General features: G+C 41.5%; 4 protein-coding genes across 4 annotated transcripts; 3 read left to right on the top strand and 1 right to left on the bottom strand.

The window, feature by feature from the left end:
- Positions 1 to 716: 716 nt before the first annotated feature.
- Positions 717 to 5,608, top strand: hcls1 (hematopoietic cell-specific Lyn substrate 1). Its single transcript, XM_035146872.1, has 16 exons — positions 717 to 851; positions 1,579 to 1,662; positions 1,741 to 1,814; positions 2,505 to 2,628; positions 2,754 to 2,864; positions 3,128 to 3,182; positions 3,284 to 3,394; positions 3,466 to 3,576; positions 3,660 to 3,770; positions 3,847 to 3,902; positions 4,057 to 4,126; positions 4,229 to 4,377; positions 4,463 to 4,717; positions 4,845 to 5,010; positions 5,093 to 5,158; positions 5,251 to 5,608. Exons 2-16 carry the CDS (start codon positions 1,579 to 1,581, stop codon positions 5,382 to 5,384), a joined length of 1,677 nt encoding a protein of 558 aa, XP_035002763.1. The 5' UTR covers positions 717 to 851; the 3' UTR covers positions 5,385 to 5,608.
- A 410-nt stretch (positions 5,609 to 6,018) lies between these two features.
- Positions 6,019 to 7,593, bottom strand: llph (LLP homolog, long-term synaptic facilitation factor). Its single transcript, XM_035146875.2, has 3 exons — positions 7,455 to 7,593; positions 6,600 to 6,807; positions 6,019 to 6,515 (listed from the first exon to the last, which is right to left on the bottom strand). Exons 2-3 carry the CDS (start codon positions 6,793 to 6,795, stop codon positions 6,352 to 6,354), a joined length of 360 nt encoding a protein of 119 aa, XP_035002766.1. The 5' UTR covers positions 6,796 to 6,807; positions 7,455 to 7,593; the 3' UTR covers positions 6,019 to 6,351.
- A 4-nt stretch (positions 7,594 to 7,597) lies between these two features.
- On the top strand, positions 7,598 to 9,932 carry pex26 (peroxisomal biogenesis factor 26). Its single transcript, XM_035146873.1, has 6 exons — positions 7,598 to 7,953; positions 8,038 to 8,178; positions 8,438 to 8,754; positions 8,856 to 8,996; positions 9,087 to 9,195; positions 9,340 to 9,932. Exons 1-6 carry the CDS (start codon positions 7,832 to 7,834, stop codon positions 9,365 to 9,367), a joined length of 858 nt encoding a protein of 285 aa, XP_035002764.1. The 5' UTR covers positions 7,598 to 7,831; the 3' UTR covers positions 9,368 to 9,932.
- A 432-nt stretch (positions 9,933 to 10,364) lies between these two features.
- On the top strand, positions 10,365 to 15,270 carry usp18 (ubiquitin specific peptidase 18). The gene is made up of 10 exons (XM_035148087.2): positions 10,365 to 10,569; positions 11,274 to 11,370; positions 11,503 to 11,645; positions 11,726 to 11,805; positions 11,887 to 12,021; positions 12,397 to 12,492; positions 12,571 to 12,732; positions 12,802 to 12,933; positions 13,053 to 13,096; positions 14,069 to 15,270. The coding sequence occupies exons 1-10, from the start codon at positions 10,512 to 10,514 to the stop codon at positions 14,139 to 14,141; spliced, it is 1,020 nt and encodes a 339-aa protein (XP_035003978.2). The 5' UTR covers positions 10,365 to 10,511; the 3' UTR covers positions 14,142 to 15,270.
- Positions 15,271 to 23,316: the final 8,046 nt, after the last annotated feature.

Genomic DNA, 23,316 nt, shown 5'->3' on the forward strand with positions numbered 1-23,316 from the left:
TTATTTCCTCATTTATTTGTCGAGAAGAAATTAATTTTTTGAATTTAAACATCACCTTTTCTTCTATGTTCTCACCGTTTGGTCGTCACCGCTTCTAGAGGTTTATGTGAAGCTCAGGATCAAAACTGTCAAGTGAAATAATCTGTAATAATCAGAAATGCACATCATTGAATACTGGACTTATAGAAATAAAACAATGATATAAACACTTATCACTGAGACACTAAAATCACTACCAATACTACCACATTTTAAACTTAGAATTAAAGGTGTCACTAGAGTTAAGACTTAAATATGTAAAGTTTATGTTTTTAATCAATCTTGATGAGTTTGATTATTGGTTTGTCCCTTTTCTGTAGGTTGTAGCGTTAAATGTGTGCAAGTCTGCCCCCAAGTGTGTAAACAGCGTTACAACTCCATAAACCACAGTACTGTATGCTTTAAAATAACAATAATAATAATAGTAATAATCTTTAAAGTAATAAACTGTTACTACAGATGACATCCCATAATAGTCGGTGTGTCTGATCTTAACTTTAAAACTTTTACAGGTAATTTCCGACTTGATTTCTTTTTTAATTCCTTTGAATAAATGTGTTTAAATATGTTCCAATGCTACAAGTGCGACAACATGTGTTTGTGTTATTATTATTATTATTATTATTATTATTATTATTATCAGGGACATTGTGACGTTTACAGTGACGTCGTCCGTTCTGTTATTTACATCGAGGCGCGCTCCCGCTGGGCTGCGTGCTCGCTCACGGGTCGCCCATCACACAGTCAGTGTGAGGAAGCTCAGCTGCTGCTCTTGATTCAAACACGGATTTATCCAACTGAAAAGTCAAAAGGTAAAATTATTTATAATAAATCTCATTTAAACCAACTCACAAACTTATATTTATGCTTAAATGTAAGTTTTACTAAGTTTTTTTTCCACTTCCAATAAGGAAGTAGGTCAAATAAAACCACTGTGCTGTGAACCGTTAGTTATAATATTACAAACACTACATTTATTCACTTGTATAAGTTTAACAACACAACAGCACAGTAAAGTTGTCAGGACTCACATTACACTTAATATGCACCTGCACTGCCGTTTAAAATAAAATTATAGCAAGTATGAAAATGGTAATTATTTAATTATTCTTGTATGTGAAGCCTCCCTTGTGTAACTTGTTTGTCAGGTTATTTTAAAGTCTACAAGATATAAAATACCTTGATTCATACTCACATTTTGACAATAATGACAATCAAAATAAACTTTGAAGTGCGTTTGCTTCTGATGACAGCCCATAATAGTCACTGCCATAGTGTTTAACTTGTGTAAAGTAGTTGTCCCTCCTTCCTAAAACTCAGGTGTCAGAGAATATGAGAGATAATAAATAATCTGCTGTCGTGAGGCTGTTTTAAAGTCATGTCGCAGCCTGAGGCTCGTTGAGGGGAAATGAAGCTCCATGTTGAAAATCACTTCCTTTTTGGGACTTCAGCAAACAGTGCTGTGGTTGTGTGTTAGTTATAATTCATGTTTCTTAATGTGACCTTCCTGTGTGACCTGTGTTTTCTTTCCCCACTCAGATGTGGAAGTCGGTCGTGGGCCACGACGTGAAGGCGCAGGTGGCTGCAGAGGCCGATGACTGGGAGACGGACCCTGACTTCGAGGTGCTGAGGACAAAACCGTGAAGTGCTCACAGTCCCTTCCTCCTCTATTCTGGATTTAATGGTCTTTTTGTGTTTCAGAATGACATATCCGAGCAGGAGCAGCGCTGGGGAGCCAAGACCATCGAGGGCTCTGGACGTCAAGAACACATCAGGTAAAGGAGGATGGTTGTAGTGGGTGCTGTGTTGCAACAGGAAGAGGAAGTGAGAACAGAGCAGCAGCTGTCAGGCAGCTACTGTCTCCTAATATGGGTAATTCATGATGATGACACAGTGACAGAGGGATTTAAAACACTGCTGGCTGCTGAAGTCAAACTGCTTGAATCACTTTGACTTGTTGACTGAAACTAACACAGGGAACTTTTGGAAACTTAAAAATCCCTTGTTTATCCCAGAGCAGTTAAAACTCACTGTTTCTTTACAAATGTCACATGTGCAGAGATCGTGCTGCATCTGTTTGTCGATTCATCAATTTAGATAAAGTAGTTTCTTCATTCTTGAGAAAACTCCCGTGCTCTTGACAGATTTCATGTGTTTATGTGTGTATATGTGTCTATAAATGTGTATACGTATAAGTGTGTATACATGTGTGCATGTGTGTATGTATGTGTATATATGTATAAGCGTGTGTATAAGAGTGTATATGTTGGTATAAGTGTGTATGCATGTGTGTATATATACGTGTAGATGTGTGTGTAAGAGTGTATATTTTGGTATAAGGGTGTATGTATAAATGTGTCTATAAGAGTGTGTGTGTATAAGTGTGTGTATGTTTGTATATTTGTGTCTATGTGCACCTCTGTGTGCAGCCATCTTGACCACAGTGTGTGTATGACTCTTGACAGCGTTGCGGAGCTCAGAAGCAAAGTGGCTACGGAGCACGAGCAGGGGAAGAAGAGAGAACACACTCCTAAAGCATCGTACGGATACGGAGGGAAGTTTGGCGTGGAGAAGGACCGAATGGACAAGGTTAACAAGCCACGCTATATAACCCAAATATATATATAACCTGCTCCTCTGATACGCTGCCAGATTTCACTTTTCACATTGTTCTGTAGGCTGAATTTGTTCTTCAATGTTCCTCTTGCGTCCAGGGGGCTATGGGTCACGACTACGTGGCCAAGGTCAAGCAGCACTCCTCCCAGACAGATGCGGCTCAAGGGTTTGGCGGGAAATTTGGTGTTCAGAAGGACCGTGTTGATGAGGTTTGAAGAATCTAAAATAAATCTTTGCAATATAACTTAATTAATTGTTTTTTCTGAATGATTTAGTGCCTCCCTACTTTGCAGGGTCTTAAACACTAGAGCTCTAGTATACAGTTAAAACAAGCAGCTAAAACTTTAGAATGTATTGTACAGTTTATTTTCCACTTCATAATTAATGTGATTGTCTAATTGTTTTTATGCAACAAGGTATTTTGAGCTGCATTCAGTATGATCAGTACAATTTATGACTGTTTTCTGTGCAGTCTGCCATGGGCTTTGAATACAAAGGGGAAGTGCAGCAACATGCGTCTCAGAGAGGTGGGTCAACAGTTTTCTCATATAAAAGTATAAATTTGTATTTAACAGACAGTTAACGGTCTATAGTTCAGGATTTTGCTGACAATCTTTTCTGGCTCCAGATCATTCGAAGGGATTTGGAGGAAAGTACGGCGTGGAGAAGGACAAAGTGGACAAGGCCGCGCTGGGGTACGACTATAAAGGCCAGACGGAGAAGCACCAGTCGCAAAAAGGTGAGTTCAAGATGTTACAATTAGCATCAAAAAATTGTTCTTTTTTTAAATGTTCATCTTGTTTTCTCCAGACTACGCGAAGGGATTTGGAGGAAAATACGGCGTGGAGACGGAGAAGGTGGACAAAGCGGCTTTGGGGTACGACTATAAAGGAGAAACTGAGAAGCATCAGTCACAAAGAGGCGAGTTTGAGTCGCAGCGTTTGTCAGTGTTGACGCCATCGTCTCCTGCCTCACGTCTAATGTCTAACGTTCCTTTTCATCAGATTATTCAAAGGGCTTTGGGGGGAAGTTCGGCGTGGAGAAGGACAAAGTAGATAAAGCAGCTTTGGGCTACGACTACAAAGGGGCGACGGAGAAACATCAGTCACAAAAAGGTGAGACAACGCTCGCACGTGTGTCACAGGAAAACCAGTGACGTTCATGGGACTGAACCAATTCCTGTCTGTTCAGATTACTCAGCAGGTTTCGGGGGTCGATATGGAGTACAGGCCGATCGCCAAGATAAGGTCAGGATTCTCCTTATTGATCCATCAGCCAGGGTTAAATGATCAATTCTTTATTCTGCAAGCTGTGATTAAATAATAAGAAATCAGAATTTCCTATTTGCAGGAATGTAATGTTTCCATTATGACGATTTAAACATTTATACATTTTTCCTAGAGCGCAGTCGGCTTCTCAGATATTGAAGCACCGTCCTCTGCTTATGAAAAGACACAACCCCTGGAGGCCTGTAGGTTTTATTCTCTTCCTCCCTGCACTCCATTTAATCATGACAAGTGTTGGACGTCACTGCCATTGCACCGTTGTCATATTTACGTTTGTTTCCCTGCAGCGTCGTCAGGCGCAGGGAAGCTGAAGGCTCGTTTTGAGAACATGGCCAAAGCTTCAGACGAGGAGAACCGGAAGAAAGTTGATGAAGAGCGAGTGAGGAGACAGGCCAGAGAAAAGAGGGAGCGAGAGGAGGCCAAACGTAGACAGCAGGTAAAAACATGAACTGTAAACTGACACATAAACTAATGTTTAACATATATATTCATGATTCTGTGTTTTGCTGTGTTTCCTGTAGGAGCAGAGCAGCAAAGAGGAGGAACGTTCTCCACCTCCTGTTCCATGTGTGGCTCCAGAGTACGAGATGCCAGCGGAAATACACCATTACATGCCAGAGATACAAGAAAGACCAGAACCAGAGCTTGAACCTGAACCAGAATATGAGCCTGAGCCTGAACCAGAATATGAGCCTGAGCCTGAACCAGAATATGAGCCTGAGCCAGAGCCTGAGCCTGAACCAGAATATGAGTCAGAACCTGAGCCTGAGCCTGATGTAAGACCCTCTGATTCAATCTAACATCACTTCAACCAAATAATAGATTAATTTAATCTGTCGTTTGAAAGTATAAGTCTTCCCCAGGATTTGCGATTTGATCTCAATGCTCCCGTGCTGTTTGCAGGATGAACCAGAGTACGAGGAGCCTCCAGATTTGCCTCCACGCTCAGAAGATTTCCTCGAACTTGAGGCCCCACCGCTTCCTGACAGGTCGGCAGAGGTGGAGGAAGATGACGGGGATTATGATGCAATTGCTGAACGGCCTCCTCCTCTTCCTCCTGTGGAGACAGGTCTGCCTCTGAGTCGGCTGCAGTTGAAACGTTTAACATGTTTGCATGTGAAGTGCACGTTCATTTCAGTTTTCTTTTACAGATGACAATGAGTATGAAGACCTGACATGTGGACAGAAGGCAATAGCCATTTACGACTATCAGGGAGGTACGTCACTTCTTCCACGCTTCGTTTTTTTTTTACATTTAACGATCGTCTTCACACTCAAAGCGACAAATCCTACGATCTCATTTGTGCAGAGGCGGACGATGAGATCTCCTTCAACCCAGACGACGTGATCAACAACATAGAGATGATCGACGAAGGCTGGTGGAAGGGAGAGTGTCACGGACGCACCGGTCTGTTCCCAGCTACTTATGTTCAGCTCATGTAGTTTGGGACTTTCTGCTTCACTTTAAGCGATCTCAGATTTCTCAGGTTGTTCAACAGAGGGAATTCAGCTGTGTATTTATACAATAAATCACTGAAAAGCTTCTGATCAGCTGATTTCAATCCTCTTACTCGGTGGTAATAACTTTCTTATATAATATGACCAATAAAGTTATGCATCCTGTATCTGCAATAAACTGGAGTCAATAAACTATTCTACAGGCAGGATTCTGTGTGTTTGTATTTTACATTCCTTGTATTGTATTGAATTGTATTTCATCATGATCATATTATAATAAGCTGGATTAAATACAAAGTGTCTTGAAGCAGAGTTTGGTTTAAAACTGAAAAAACAAATAGTTACTGTTGTCAATTGTTTCACTAACAACACAAACTACTTGACGGATTGTCACGAAACTTGGAGGAAGGATGCGTTATACGTTTTTTTCCACTTTCTTTAACATAGAACTATTCAACATTTTCCCTTCTTCTGTCATTAATTTCGAGATTCTGACAATAGCTTGAAAACATTGACGAGCGATTTGTAGCCTCCACGTCAGCTATGATGATTTTAATCATATCAACGAGTCTTAAATGGTACAAGACAAAAAACAAATAGTAATAAATGCAAGCCGTGAATCAGTTAATATTTTTTTATCAGAATAAGCACAGATTCAAACTGCAGTGGAGAATATAGGACAATCACCTGTTATGTTGTATTCAGACAAATATATTTTACATTAAGTCGTATTTTTGTAAAGCGTGGTCTAACATGAAGAAGAAGCTGCGGTTCCATGAGAACCAACATGCTCCTGCAGTGGATTACTCTACAACAGCAGGCCTGCTCGAGTGAAGGATCCAGCAGCAGGCAGCGACACTTGTCATGTAGAGATCAGTACATGAAACGATCCTGTGTGTTTCTGCAACAAAAGTCTTTGAAGCCAAGAAAACCTCCTTAAGTTTCCTCTGGCTCACCAGGCGATGCCCTTCTTCTTCTTGCCCTTTCCACCTTTCTTTGCCATCCGCTTGCCTTTCATCTTCTTGGCCTGACGCTGGCTCATCCACACAGGGTACTGTCCGTTTTCGTCCAACAGGGTTGTCTTGTTGCGTTTGGCGTCCATGTCCATCTTCCCCTCTGTAAACACAAAAGGAAATGGTCAAAGGTCTGAAAACAGCTATAGTTCAAGCTGAATATCGCCTGTGGGCCACGGTCACTCACCGTCATCAGCCTGCTGCTTTATGATCTTGTCCGCCGGCACCACGGTGGCGATCTCCTGCACGTCAGCCATGAGAGCGTCTCCTTTCTTGTCCAAATTCAGAGCCTGCTTCAGACGAGCCAGCTCCTTGGGGGCGTTTTTCTTCCTCTTCTCCGCGCGCATCTTCCTCTTCCACTTGCTCCGCAGGCTTTTTGCCATCTTGAGGAGGTTCTGAAATAAACAAACAACACATCAGTCATTATATTGGAGTTAATGGCAGATGCGTTAAGCAAAGGCAGCTCTTTATGGTTTAAGTTAAGTACTTATCTAACCCACCAGATCACTTGATCCTCGTCCCCAAACAAGTATGGACAGATTATGGTTTTTAATAAAACACTCAAATTTATGTTCCTGCAGCAGAGTTTTCTTCATTTGTCTATAAAAGCAGTCAGGATGACGACAAAGGACATTTATCTAGTATTTATGTATTATGTAATAACAAATGAAACGTGTTAATGGGGATAAGTTTGAACACAGAGTAGTTTAAGAGTTTGTTTGTTTAAAAGAACGGACTCACGTGACACGAGATCATACATGTGAATCCTATGTGTCCACCTGAATACAAAGCTAACGTTGCACATTGTCTATAACGCGTTGCAGCTACATGACATGAATATATGTCAGTTAGCTACAGCCACGACCACAATTAGCTTTACAGTTCATTTCTACCACAGCAAGCTAACCGAGGTCTGCTAGCTAGTTAGCTCTCGAGCTGCCGCTGTGGGAAATCTCGCAAGGAAACACCTTAAAAAAGCTAACGTTAGCTTATCCCACATGCTAAGTGTGTTAGCACAACGTAAACTGTAAACATCACTTACTTTACGAGCGCGTAGTTTAAGTTAAATGATTAAATGTCCCCACACGCTCCTCACACGTGTTTACAGGAGGAGAGGAAAGACGGAAGGACGCGTTTCCGAAGAAGCTGTCACGTGATTGGCTCTTTTTTGGGAGCCTGAAGACCCTGGTTTCTGATTGGCTCGCGGTCTCAACCAGGAAGTGCAAGCGACTGTGGAATGTAAACAACACGTAAAGGAGAATATCGGGTGTAAACGAGCGGTTTTCACGGGTTTATTCAACCCTCAGCTATAAACTAAGCTTCTAAACCTGTAGTAGCATCCATCGGTGTGGTAACTAGTAAGTTGTATCAGTCATTTTGGCTGTTTAACTGGGATTTGTTCGAGCAGCTTCCCCACAGATGCTCAACATGTTGGAAGCGGCTGCAGAGCAAATGGTGGTTCACAGAGATTTCCAGGCAGCGTTTGACACATGTGACCGAAGTCTGCAGAGTCTCTGCGGCCCGGAGGCAGAGGACAGCCGGTGAGAGTCCGACGCCCACGTGTTTCCTTCAGCCTGGGAGTCAAGTGTGTCACTGTGTGTCTTTTTGTTTTTTTGTCCCCACAGGTCCGCAGAGTTCAAGGCTGGTTTCTGCACTATAGGGATCCAAGCCCTGGCTGAGCTCAACCAGTGGCCCGGTGTCCTCCCCTGGGTCCTCCAGCAGTATGAGCTCCAGGAGAAGATACCTGCGAAGATCATGCAGATGTGGTGAGTGGAGCTCAAACAGGCTGTGAATCCACCAACTCAGCAGGAGATTGTTTAACTACACATTTTGGTAAAGAATGAATTGTTTTAATGAGCAAAAACTACCAATCATTCCCTGTTACGGAGAGGTTTTGATTATTACATCTGTTTTAAACCAGTATATCAAAACAGTTGCCAATAAAAACATGTTTTGTTGATGGACCTGTTGCTTAATCAACCATTTGAGTTCTCAAAATTGATTCTCTCATTTTTATATTGGCAGCATACTTCTTTACTCGAAGGTGGGGGAGCCTGCTGTGATGCAGGAGGCAGCCAGAGTTTGGTTACACTGTCCGTCCAACAGCAAAGCGTCGGGGTTCGGGACAGTCGCAGAACTGCACCTGCTGCATGTCCTCGTCCCTCTCGGACGCACGGACGAGGCTCGGGAGTTGATCGTCGGCGAGGTTGGGGGAAGGGCGTTCACGGAAGACCAGAGACGGACGGCGCTGGATGTTGTAGATGAAAGAGAGCAACAGAATCTAGAGCCGCCTCTAAATCCTGGTGGCAGCCCTAACTCTGCACATAGTGTCTCAAATAAAGGTAACAAATGGATGTTTCTTTAGATGCATGTTACAAAATCAAATAAGTATAAATATTGAATATAGACAGTCTCTCTCTCTGGGTGTGTTTGTGCTCTACAGGTGCTGTCATCCATAAACTCAAAGCCATGCTCCGTTTTTTATACAAAAAACTTTTTATGACCGGCTCTGGCTCATTCTCTCTGCAGAGAATCTTTCTGGCAGCCGTCCTTCTCTACATGCTCTTACTTCGAATGGATCCAGGTTGGATAAAATGTTCTTTGCATCTCACTTCCATCACCGGGTTTGTTGAAGTTTAAAACGTTTGCATTTCCTCCTGTTGTTTGCCCTCAGCTCTCCCGTCATCATTCCTGTGGATTTCCAAACTTCTTGAGCTGCTCAAACAGATGTGGAGCACCATGGTTGCACCGTACTACCATTCTCTCACTCAGAGCAAAGCACTGTAAAAGACTGAAAGACACTTTATGTTTTGTCCATAGTTTTGACCCATTTCTATCTTTTTTGTAAGAGAAGATGGCTTAGTTATATCCACTTTTGCCCCAATCAGGTTGATTGTTGTTTGGTGGTTTGCTTTGTTTGTTTGCAGATTTACCCAAAACTTGGTGGAAGGATGAGACAAGGGCCAAGAAAGAAGTCAGGACATGTTGGCCTGTATCTGGGCACAGAGGCACTTTTCACTTTCTTTAACGTTGCGAGATAGGGTGTTTTTGACATTCTCACCAGCTTCCAAGAGAATAATTCATGAATCTTGATGAAATAAAATACATTTAGAATATTTATGAATGTGAGCAGTGTGGTGAATTGAATTTAATGGGACTGTTGGGCATTGGCGTCATCCTACCTATGAAAACCATCAGTCATATCAACAACCAGAGAAAAGCATTTCCCGTGTATGTTTGTTAATTTTTTGTTAGAAACCTCAGACTTTTTTATTGCTGCCACTAACACATATTTTCACATGAAGACTAATCCCTCTTGATCAATAACTTTATTTAACCAGTACGATTAGTCCCAGATTTTACAGGAGCAGCAGTACCTACATCACTTATAACTCAGTTATAAAGAAATAACAAAGGAGTAATAATGGATCAACAATGTGATCAGAATGTCAATGGAAGACATACAAATTATGGGTGACAAAATATGACAATGAATATGTGCAATAAATATATACATATATATGAGTTTTGTGTTTTATTGATAGTTTAATTAAGTTTTGTGTTTTAGTTAAGTTTTGTGTTTTATGGTTATATGGAGTAAATCACACTTGGGGTTAAAAGTTAAACAAAGAAATGGGAAAACTTTAAATCAAATACACGACTAATTAATTAATTAATCAATTTAAATGACAGGATTTCAAAATTGAATCTATTGGGAAAATTGCCCATTTAAAAAAATCTAGTCCAACCTCAACGATGGCAAAATGTTATATCACAACACTGCGCTGCTATAAATAAAACACAGTTTAACTTTATTTACACACAAACGGTTTTATTATTTGAAATAAAGTCATTGGAGAAATCGTCACAAAATGCTTATAAAGTTGAATGAAATGTGTCATAGAAATCCGCGCATGGCAACTGGTAGGTTTCGTTTTCTGCGAACAGAGAGACTGCAAAGTGAAACTGAGGAGCTGACGTGGATGCGATGTTTACTGGGAAACGAGAGAAGAACGACGTACTCGAACAGATGATTTAAAAAACACAACACAGGTTCGACTCCTGTTCTGTTGAGAAGCGAGAAGTGAAGTCTGACATCATGTTCTCCAGGTTCTCCAGGTTTTGTTATCCATTTACAGGAAGGGACCTTCAATACGGTGAGTAGAGTAACGACATTATCCTGTGTGATGATGGGGATGATGGTGGTTTGATGCTGAATGTGATTTTTCAGTAGTTACCAGATGAATTTAATCTCCTCTACACTTGGGGCTGGACGATATTCCCCAAATTACGTCAAGATACAAATTTCAGTCAATGTAGATTCATACATTTCATTGAAAAGAAAAAAGAAATATATATAAGAATTATATTGATATATATTGAATCTTTGTTAAATTGCTGTTAAAATTCTTATAAAATACTGCTATAAGTTATTGATATTGTTTTCATTGTACACTACTGTTGTGTAATGCAACTTTACAGTTTGTTTTTGACATTGTGTTGATTCAATTATTGTGCAGTGTGGCATGTCAAAGAGGAACTAACACAGCACACAGGAGCAAATGGTATCAACCAAATGTTGTATGTGTGTCTGTATTAACACATTATTTATTGTTTGTATTATTTTCTTCATTATCCAGGTGTTTCTGTGGTTCTAGTTCACTCAGTGTTATTTGACTTGTTGCCTGTACAGTGGTGTTTTCTAAAAGGGAGTAGGCAAAGACAGATTAACATGAAGGCATCGCACACAAACCTTTGGTGTGGTGTGTTGCTGTATTGACAGTTGCATCACAGGTGAATCCATCCAATGGATAATATGCTATTTTCATTCATTTTGAATATTTCCACTGGTCTGTCCCAGAAATGAGAGGCCTCAGCAACTACCAGCTGTCCTGCTGCGTCAACACTTTGCTGCAGACCCTCTCTGCGACCTGGGAGCTGTCAGCCCTGCTGGAAAAGTAAGACAATGAAGTTGTATGTTCACATTGCTGACCTACAAGGAAGCAAAGCCTCAAAACAAAGTGGTAAATCCGGATTTTAGTATATTATATGTACATGTACTTTGTTGATGATTTATTGATGTGCACAAGGTGGGATTCAGCTGGTGTGAGAGCAGACAGTCATAACGTCCCCCTGCAGTTGAAGAGAGTCCTCGCAGCCATGACGAGCAACCATACGCAGAACATTGCCCATCGAGACTTCCTGTACTGTCTGGACAGAAACTGCGTTCGACGTAAGAGCCGCAGATTCACACGGTCAACGTGTCACACTGATGTTTATTTCCCACCTTGTGACAATGAAACTGTTTTGTAGTTTGTATGCAGCACGACGCCGATGAAGTCTTCCTCTCCATCCTGAACTTCATGCAGCAACAGATGGACGACAGAGAACTGGTCGGCCTGTAACCTTTAGCATTCTGAGTTTTTCACCTGGTAGTGTGTCATATGTTTGCTTACCTTTGTTTTCTCTGTCAGGCTCAGGGAATCCAGAATCTGTACAAGGTTTCTGTGGAAACTCACCTGCAGTGTTTGGAGTGCAGCTCCATCCAGACTCAGACCAGCTTCCAGCTCAGCCTGCATCTGCACGTGAAGGAAGATCACGACTCTCTGGTGCAGTTTCTTTGTTTGTGGACAATTTTTGCCATGAATTTTACAAGAAGATAGAAACCACAGTCATGTCTGTACAGCAGGTATGAGTTGTTATAAATTAGCTTAGCTTAGCACCTGTTAATTCTCACTTATTGAATCATCATTGAATTATCTTATCTCTTTTTTAACCCTAACCCTAACCCGTCTACTGTTTTCTAGTCTTTATGCTAAGCTAAGCTAACCAGCTGCTGATACTGACTGTACAGATGTGAGAGTGGTCTTGATCCTTTCGTCAAACTGTCGTTAAGAAAGCAAATTTAACATAGTCCCCAAAATGTCAAATAATCCATCATACTAATAATACGATTTCAACGCACGTGTTTCTGACATTTTCAGGGAGGTTGCATATCCTCCTTCTTAGAGGATCAGGAGTTAAGGGGCAGAAATTGCTGCTTTTGTGCACAATGTGGAAGCAAGACTCCGTCTAGACGGGTGAGGTTTGAATCAAATGTGACCCAAAGATATTAACTAACCTTATCGTCAACTTATACATGTAATTGTATCTTTCAGGGTGTCAAACTGCTCTCCTTGCCTTGTATCTTGTGCGTGCACCTGAAGCGGTTTCGGAACAGCCGTGGTGACATCAGAAAACTTGATTGCAGGGTGACCTTTCCAGAGACCTTTGACTTCTCTGAGATCGCTAGAGGTGGATTCTCCACAGACTTTGCCCAGGTACTTGTATTTCCTATCTACTCTCTGGATATTGTATTTTGTCATCTAAAAGTGTATTTGTTCTTCTAGGATGAGTACACCTACACTTTGTATGCAGTGGTAGTGCACTCTGGTGGTACAATGTGGGGGCACTACACTGCCTATGTTCGTCATAGGGTGAGCCAGCAATGGTACCATGCAGACGACAGCCACGTGCAGAAGGTTTGTTCAATAAGACATTTGAATGTTTATTCCTGACTTTCTACTTCATTATGATCTACAGAAGTGAAATAGGTTTTACTCTTTTGTAACTAATTCTGGCTTTTTATTTCAACACACAGGTTTCCTGGGAACAAGTGCAGAGAACGTATGGAAAATATTATGGGTCTGTCTGGCTTTTTCACTTTCTCTCTAAAGGATGACAAGATTGAATTCATTCATGTATCTGTATGCTAAACATGAAGCTATAAGCCACAGCCACTTAATCATAGCCTCAGCCAAACTCTGCCTCCTAGAACTTAAACTTAACACATGTTATATAGACCAAACAAACAAACCACACAAAGGTCTTTGTGCTGACCTATGTGAGCGAAAACCAGCTTAGATGCATTATTCTCTTTCCTCCCTGCTTTAATTTGACTGTGGAGTGCCTCAGGGCTCTGTCCTGATTCACCTGTTATTTTACAATTGCATGTTCCCATTTGGGAGCACAATTTGTAGATATAACGGTGCATTGATGATATTTCTCAACTTTCTAATAGGTGATCAAAATTTGCATTTCTTATTGTCAGCTTTATCTTCATGTGTGAAAGTCACTTAAATATTACTTTGATCAAACTAAATTTACTTCTTTTAATTCTAATAAAAACTCAATGTTTCTGTCTTTCCACTGTCAAACATGTTGGAATACAGAAGATGACCAATGAACATGAGACACATTAAAACCTGCTCAAAGCAGCCACCAGCTGCTTTTTAGGGTTAAATTGAAGATTTTCATCAATAACATGTAAATCCAGTGCTTGACTTCCACTGACATCATGGAGCTTTCATCTTCCTACTCGCGGAAACAGCCTAAAGTCTTAAGACAAAGCCTTATTGTCTGTTCCTCGGGGGAGATTAGAGACTAAAGGTGGCGGTGTTTTTGTAGTGGGGGCTTTTTAAACTTTTGAACTTCTAAACAGAGGAAATCCATCTTGTCTGTCTTGTCTTCCAACAACAAACATCTTTTTCCCTTACACCTGGTAGTTACATTTTCACTTTTTATGTCTGGTAAATCTTTTGTTCCTTTTATCCTTTTCCTGCCCCATCTCCGAGAGGCACAACTTTGTTTGATACATCTCTGTCTTATTTTTTACAGCGGCACAGCGTACATGTTAATGTACAGAAGAGGATCCAAACAGGAGGGACCACAACCTGAATTCTCCGGATGATTGTGACACGAGGTTCAATATAGGTCTGAGATGGAAAGTATAGGAATTTAATGAATTAAATACTTACTTGATTGATATCATTAGTTTAAATTTGAGATTTTATTGCACATAGTGACTGGTTTAAATGTTTAATGTTTTGTCTGACCTCATAGAAATACTGCAGGGAAAGGGTTAGGGTGTATACTTTACACCAGCATCGTAATTTCTGCCTGACAGCAGTAGGTGGCGTTCAAGACTTGAAACACTGAAGGGTTTTCCACTCTCAGACCACACACAATGCAAACGAGCTCAGTGACACCGGGGGGTGGTTTGAAGAGAATGCTTAGCTTAGATGTTCACTGTTTGGGGGGAAATACCTGCAATGGGGCTCAGTGCTCATTTTCCTGACACTGCGGTAAAATGTGTGAGTCACTCATGAAGAACAATGAAGTCATTCTGTCTGATTTGAGGCGGCCAAAAACATCACCAACAAAAATTCAAATTAACATCTCACTATTTATTGTATTTTATCACTACCTATTTTATCACTACATATAACTATCAACTTTCCTTTTACAAAACTGGTTTTAACACCTTCATCTTTTTGTCTTTTGTTGACGCACCAACGTCGGCACATCTCCCAACCCCCCGAGCTCAGAATGTTAGTACTTAAGATCTGTATATATTTATTTTTAAAAATGCATTGCAGAGACTATCTCGCAATGAAGGGAGTTTAAACGTTGCAGTTGTAACCACAGCACTTGAGTGCTCGGCATAGGCTGTCAGCACAGCCTCTAAAGTTCCCACTCGTTTGGCCAGGATTCAGGGGGACCGTGTGAAATGGTGCCTATGTGCTGCACAGCTCTGACAGAATGGAACATGCCTGCACAGTGCCACAGGCCGTGGGCCCCGTGCTTAGTCATCTCGCTGCCATGTAGCATAGCCGCTGCTTTCTGTATAGGTGGTAACTTCCTCCCACATTGAGACCAAAGACCAGGACTAGATATGTGCGTTATGTGTCTAGACTTGAGTCAGTGTCACAGATATGGTTTGGTGTTTTTGGTGTTGAATTGTGTTGGTGACGTTACATTGCATCTTGAAAAACTGATGATGGAAACAGTTATAATAATAAAGTTTGTTAATGTCTGTATACTAAGAGGAAAGTTGCATTTTTTCATAATAAGAAATTATCATAACTCTGGGTACTCTGATGGATTTATGAGATGGTTTTATTTTTTACCAGTTTTTAGAAATACTCAGATCTTTCAGCTATAGTGTACTTCTTTATATTACTGCATGAAAATACTATGTGTAATGTGTCGGGGTGGCTCTTAGTAATGAACCCACAAAGAATCCTCATCCAAGCCTGCAGTTTCCCTTCAACTCCATAAAGTGTTGAGTGTTTTTCACCACATTATTTTGTTTTTCTGGCCGGAAATTTTACTGTTTTGGCTCAGTCGTACTGAGAAGTTTGACTTTAAACGATTCTGAACATCCATCGGAATGCTACCTGCCTAGCACCAAACGTAGGACAGCAAACAAACATTTGCTTTTTCATCAGAGATGAGCGACGAGCCACATTTCCCTCAGGACTTGGTAGAGACCAAAAACAGCTAAAAGCCCAGCGTGAAACATGTTTACTGCAAAATTAAGTCCTGCATTCAAAATATTACATATGTACAAGAATTGAGGTATTGGTAAAAAAATATACTTAAAGTACTATAATGCTGACTAGCACCTTTTAGCACACTAAGTGTACATCACATTATTGGGTGGTAGTGTATAAACACAACTCAAGCTATAGGTGGGAAGAGGTGAACCTAATTTAAACATTTTTATACTGTTGAGTAGTTTATTCTACAAAAAGTGTATGTGCCTTATAAGTACATTAAATATTCTTGGTAACTGCCTTATAATACTTGGTGTTTAGAATATATACTGTACATCCCTAATAGCCAACCAATATGTATAATGTATAGGCCAAGAGCATTTTTAGAAGAAACATTAGAATCTGAATAGAGTATTATAACTCCTACATATCCAGGGAACCGATTATTCTCTCTGTGGGGCTTTGATTACTTATTCGTGTTGTACGACCATGTGTCAGGGTTCAAGTTTGACGAGCACCTGCCCAGCGCAGCCCTGACATTGACCCCTGCAGACACTATCAAGGCGGCAACATGCCAGAGGCAGCACAGCCAAAGGCCACATGTAGCCTGTAAAACCTGACTGAGCGTCTGGACGTCTCAGTTTCCTTTCAAGCACGTGTCACACATGCCTGAGGTCTCGGTCTCTATTGTTTGAGGTTGAGCTCTGGCCCCTGGACGTGGTTATACAGACACTTTACGGCAGATCATAGTCTCCAATTTAGTTTCAGCCCTTTATCTCGGTCAGGTGTTAGCCAGTTCGCAGAGATTCCCTTCAGCTGGATTGTGAATTTCTCCAGCAGTGATAGTGATTGACACAATGCATGAGCTGAAGCAGACACATAGGCTGTGGAAGCAGGGAGATTGTTCAGACTTTGCCGTGTGGCAACACTTAAAACTGTTTTCTTTGGAGAATATCTCTAGGTTCGTTAATGCTTTTTCGTCATTGTTGATGTGTGTTTACCAGTTACTAGGTGAGCACACCACTGATGCGTCGAGGAGAAAATGGAATTTGGCTATGTGAGAACCACTCTTAAATTTTCCCTTTTTTGTGGAGGATTTCACAGGCTCAGATAAATGCCTTGTGCCTTTTCAAATGCAACTCACAGCAAAGCAGTATTCCAGCCCTCTGTCTGTCTTTTGATGATCACCAATAATAATGTCATTCCATGTCAAAGAAGAAGCCTCATGCTGTTCAGACACAGGCAGAAAGCAGTAGGAAAGCAGTGGAGTTGAACTGTGAACTGACTGGCAAAGATACAAAGGTTGTATTATAATATTTTACCCATGCTGGTAGCTTGGCTCTATGGAAATGCCAGGTTGTTGGATGGGACACTTCACAACGTCAGCAGCTATTGGATATATTGCCATTAAGTTTTGCACATTTGTGGTCCTCAGAGGATGATTTAATGACTAAATAAATATAAAAATAGGAAACAAAATACAATAAAAAAAATATTGTAAGCACCAGGGAAGATTATATTTAAATTTGATATAAAAATATAGCTTAACCACATCAAATTGCATCATATTTTCTAATTACAGAGAAATTAGAGGGGAATTAAAAGGAAAGGTATTATAGGTTTTATACTTCTCATCCAGTTATTGCGGTTTTGTCGGTTTTGTAGCTACTATGAGTCATTTTCATGCGTATTATACATTTCTATGTCATAATGTTTTTTACGTGTTAATACAGACATATAGACTCAAGTGACTGTGTGTTCCAGTTTCTTTGCTGTCTGTTTCATTCTGAAATCACAAGTTTCTTCCTGTGTTTTTATTTTTACAGTCGTAGACAGGAACTCATTTTTGTGCACTGTCTCTACGCACTTCTGCTTTTCTGCTCAGAACAGAGACTGTGAATGAAGTGGACTTTTGCACTGATCCTTGCATGTTTCCTCCTGTAAGAAATGACTTTGTTAGGGAAGATGTGCTTCCTGTAAAGAACCCCAGACTCTTTATTGCTCCGATTCTACATAAATGAATCTATCAGAAAAGTGTCATGAATGCTTCGGGGGTGGCAGCCAGCTTGCACAGCTTTCCTTTGGTTACATAATGAGGTTTCAAATAGGAAATGATTATCTTTCGCTCTCGGGCCTGGTGGCCATGGTGAAGTCTGCTTTTGTAAATAACAAACAAGGAACTGAAGGCAAATGTCCACGTATCGTTTGCCTCTAATATACAAAGACTACTAAATCAGATAAAGGAGCATATAACTAAAAATGGATCAGCAAATTTCTCTATGAAAAGAAAATCCTCCACAATTTAAAAAAGGCCTAAATCCAGATTTAAACCCCGACTTCTGTCATCGAGGAATGTTTGTCTATGACCTTGATTTGTGATTAGTTACCTCCAGTTTCAGAATGGCGGCTCTTGGCTCATATTTAGGTCATACTGGTGAATTCTGGCAAGTATCTGCGAGCTTTAGGTGTAAACACATAGGCTGCATTGGTCTGTGAACAAGCTGCAGCGATTTTAGTGGAATTTGTGGTATGAGCAGTCGTGTCGAGGAAGGAGCCTTATCTTTCCCCAGTGAGATCATAAAATTTCCTCTCAGGAGGTAGAAGGGGAGTCCGGTCGTCACTGAGTTTTCCCTCTCGCTTCACGTGTTCGGTTGTCCTCCCTGAGATTCTTGGCAGATGCAGCATAATAAATAGAACATCTGCTGAGTTTTCTAGGAAAAGGGATGTCGAGCAGTCAAACTTCTATAAGTGAACAGCAAAGAAAAAAAGGGCAGCTCAAGTTTGGTCTGGTTTGGTTTGGACTAGAACGGCAGTTGGGGTTGATTCGCTTTCATTTTGGTCGACTCAAAATGGCAAGTGACACTGTTATTTAGCAGCTAATGATATGTATTCAATCTCAGTTATTTTTCGGGTTATTTATATTTACTATGAAGCGCACTTCCAGCTGAGAGGACTCGGGAGTGTGTTGCAGATATTGGTTCTCACGGGAGGTGAGCGGAGGCCCCCGTGGTAACAACGGTCATCACATGTAGCATCTCCTCAGTGTGACCCGACGCTCCACCCTGGTCTTCGTGCTTCTGTCGTTACCCTTCAGTTAGCGCCTTATCTCAGCTGCTTATCATCAGACACAGGATCCAGGGAAGATCAGCCATCATCTCGGAAGCCAGGCGTCTCGGGTTACAGGGGAAATGGCTTCACTGACGGGCCCAGGTAACCGTCTGTCAGTTTGTGAGCGTCGTACCTCAAAGCTTGCTCCTGCTCTGACATGCACACCGCCATGTCTGTGCACTGGTGGCCCCTCTGTGGGCCCTTCTAGTATGAAGGATTTGTTGTGTATGGTATGATGGGTTTTTATTTTGGTTATGCAGTGCTTTGCATCAGCTGAGTAAAAAAAACGACTGTGATCCAAAAGCCAATAGCAAATTTATCTCTTGTTGTGACTTGTCTAAACATTATTAGACAGTATCACAATAAATCCTCATCTTCACATGGCAATCCCTCAAATTAAAATTCTTCTCAGCATAAAGGTATGAATGGAATTGCACCTTCAGGGTAACCACTGCCTCACCGTTCCAGCGCTCAGCCAGTGATAAGCTCACAACAACTTGTGAACCGCTGCGAACACACATTTCAGCTGTGCCTGTGTATACATGCCAATCAGTTGCTACATCGCTGCTCCAGTTAATGATTTGTACAGTGGGAGAAAAACTTGTGACAGCGAGAGGGCTCATAGCGAAACTGGTCTAGATAAAAAAAAAAGAAGCCTTTTTTTCACTTCTCGTTGGTGCACCTTGCCATGTTTAAGAGGCCTGACCCAGGTTCACTGGCTCTGTAATATGGGCTGGGCACCTTGAGAAGTGAGCTATCCATTGTCAAACCTCTTTGACCTGCTCTCTCCTTCAGCCTCTCCTATTTCCGCACAAAGACTCTCTAATGCCAGGTAGCTGGCGCTGGCATTCCTATTGCATTCCACCATGGGGAAGTTGCCGGGATCAGGATGAAAAATGCCTGAAACAAAGGTCTACTCTCATTCACAGGGTTTAGGGTTCTGTGGGAAAGTCCTGGCTGGACAGAGGTTGGATGGCAGAGGAATGCGAAGCGGGGCATAGCTCACACAGTCTCTATGACACAGAACCAAAGACACATTGACAAGGTGGGGGTCTTCAGAGAGGAGTCAGCCCCCATGAAAGAGGATCACAGAATAACAGAAGTATATCCTTCATTTCTCAGGTTTAGGACAGTGAAGTCATCAGTCCTGCAAACACGATGGGTAGAGCTTTGAATTTGACGTCTTGGTGGTAGCTCTGGTCCGTATCCCCTCAAATCCATCATTTCTGGTCTTATTTGCTTTTATTTGATAGTGACATTAGGGAGAGTTGACATATAACAACGCAGTCATTCCCAAAGCTTTTGGCCCGTGGACATTTTTGGGAATACACCTCTGCTTTCTGGCAGAGCTGAGAAAATTGAAACCACTCTCAGTGCCCATTAAATATAAGGCTACGGACAGCAGCCAGTTAGCTTAGCACAAGAGACAGAAACAGTATTTCACAGTAACAATTGATAGCAAAAATTTAATTACGAACAAATTCAAAAATGAATTATTACATCAATAGTTTTTTCATTTGTAGAGGTATTAAGTCCATTCCTTTGCTGGCTCATGCTGAGGTTAGGTGCCTGACCTCGCTTCACCCTCCCTCCCCTGAGTCATATCTAAACCTAGGCTTGTAAAGATTTAGATAGGAATTTACTGTCAAGGCTTTTCACTCTCCCACTACAAATACCAATATATTTTTGATAAAGTATCTTCAGCTGTGAGGAGGAGATGAGGTTAAGTTACCTTTAAGTGACGGTTAAAGGTTTTGCCGACCAGATCTTTCTCATTTTAGTTGGACTGAATGATGAAAGAATACAGGTAATCATGTTTAGCCCTTGTTAGCCATGTGGCTCATATATTGTAATATCAGTAGGTCCATCCACTACGTTGTTCCAGATGTAAACATCCCAACCACTGAATGTATTCATGGTGCCAAGAGGACGCCTCCTAATGATTTTGGTAATCCCCTGACTTCTGCTCTAGAACCACAATAAGGTTTGTGTTTTGGTTTGGTCTCGACAACCACAAAGTTTTACTCCCTCCCTCAGAATGGACTTTATTAACTGCAATTCAGTTTAACATATTTTTTCATCACCATATACCTCCAAAACAAAAATATTTGCATTAGCGTCAATGGTAGCAAGCTAAATAAAGATGGTGAACATCAGCATTTATTTAATTAAGAACCCAATTTATATAATTTATAACTAAATGCCCCCAAAACTAATATCATTACCACTACCCCAAAGCTAATTATTGATGGTTAGCATGCTAACAAGCTAAACAAAGATGGTTAACATGCTAAACCTCACACCTGTTTAACATCAACTAGTCAAAGATAACCAAATTTGTTTCCTCCAAGGTAATTAACACTACCAATTTGTTTCGATGCTGGTTAGCAAATATTAGCGTGCTACCATGCAAAACTAAGAGGGTTAACTTGCTTATCTTAATCTTGTTAGCCAAATTGGATCACCCATGCAGAGTAAAGCTACTGCGCAACTCTGCAAACACACAGAAACAATGTCAACGACAATTCCAATCATTTGCATTTCACTCGATACTTAACCACAGATCGCGATGCTTCCGGATCCAAACGTTATTGATGCCTTTTTCTTCAATGGTTTTTCTATAGATATAGTTTGACGCATTTTTCCGTATGTACATCACAGCCACCTAAACAGTTAAAGCTGCCATTTGTTTATACTGAGCTGAGGCCTGCTATCTGCTCAGGCTTTATATCATCTCCAGAGTCTATACATAGAGTGTGGTCGGTGGGCGTTGGAGATGGAGTATGTGGGGAAAGGAGAGGAGATCTGTTGCAGCCCACAGGCCCCCTCGGATTCTCTGATGTGGCTTCGTGACTTCCTCGGCAATGCAAGGCCTTCTGGGATATTTGCACTGAAGCAGTCTCCAGGTTTTTTAGCAATCGAGCGTTTGGAGTGTGACCGAGTGCACGGGCCTCTGCATCTTTAAGCGTACGTCGGAGAATTTTCTTTGCCGCTCTTTCACAACGCGTTGTTGTAAAACTTTCCCCTTTGATGTGTGAGGACACAGTTGCTTCCTTATAGCTGAAAACGAAAGGACACAACACCCTCACCGTGCAGGTGATTGTGCTGACGGGTGGGGCACGTTTAAGGTTGTGCCATGCAAACTTGCTTCCGCTTCACATCTGTGAAATGTGCAGCCTTTAATACACAATGGCATTCCCACTGTTTTCTCATGGGCTGCTATCAGTCTTATTCAAACAAGGTGCTCTGGTTCATGAGATAAACAGTGAGCTATTATCTTTGCTATCTCCAGTCCACTGCACAGTGATGCATTAGAGGCCACTTTAATGGATAATAACAGGTTAAGATGAGAAGAAAAATGTTAATGTTCACAGATATTCGATCCCATTTTGATTTGTTTTAATACTTTGCTGCTTTTCATTAAGCGAATAAGGCTGCTGAGAGGCCCAGCCCCTCTCATCTGCAGCCTGTTATGGCGGAGCGGGGGGATGACATCATATTGGTCTCAGAGCGGCGGCTGGTAATTGGCCTGCTCTCCTCCTCCAACGGCACGGGCCAAACAGAACACACAAGTGGAGCCAGGCAATGCAAGTCAGATGCACTGGGTTTTTCCAGAGTGGCTGGTGGGGCCTCAGTGCAGACTGAGAGCCAAGAGGCCTCGGAGAGGGGTACACCAATCCAACTGTAAATGTCAGAAATGAATGAAGGGCCTCAACTCAAAATGAAATCTGATATAATGCGCCCCAGGCCAGCCTGTTTGATCTGCTGCACAATCCGCTGCTGTAGTCGTCTGGATAACTGCGCCTTTTCTGCTTGATATGACTTTGCAAAAGCATTTTCATGTGGACGTTTTGTGAGAGCCAACGTCAATGAGTTCTCAGCCCACACAAAGTTCCATTACAGAGAGACTGGAGTGCTACACCTCTGGGGCTGCGGAGGAGCCACAGCCAGTGATTGTTTGTAATATTAAAATCCGAGCGAGATTTCTCCGTTCTGAACAAGTTCACACGCCTCGCGATGCGGATGCATTACTGGCGACAGATGATGTAAAGCTCCACAAGGCTTCATTCTGAAACTCCCAGCACATGTGAAAAATGGCCAGAGGATGAAACATCTGGAAATGAGATTAAACCTGCAGGTTCAGATGTGTGTCTTGTAGATGGAAATCCCACGAGCAGGACAATAACATGCAAAAACAACCAATCCCATTATTTGTTTAAGCAGCTATTTGATGTGGCAACATGAGTGAGCCTAATTGGTTGCAGTGGACCTGTGAATGAGACCTGGTTCTACCCTGTGGCCAGGCTCACACACAGCACATGAGATACCTCTGTTCTAATAAAGCACCGTGTTTATCTTTTATAGAGGCTGTTCAGTCATGCCACCATGTTTCATGCTCTGTGGTTGTTGCACAGAAAAATTCGGCGGCGTACTGATCTTCTGATTACATCGGCAGAGGATTACATAAACCTCTCTGTT

Source organism: Hippoglossus stenolepis, chromosome 22 (assembly GCF_022539355.2).
Source record: "Hippoglossus stenolepis isolate QCI-W04-F060 chromosome 22, HSTE1.2, whole genome shotgun sequence".
NCBI classification, from domain to species: domain Eukaryota; kingdom Metazoa; phylum Chordata; class Actinopteri; order Pleuronectiformes; family Pleuronectidae; genus Hippoglossus; species Hippoglossus stenolepis.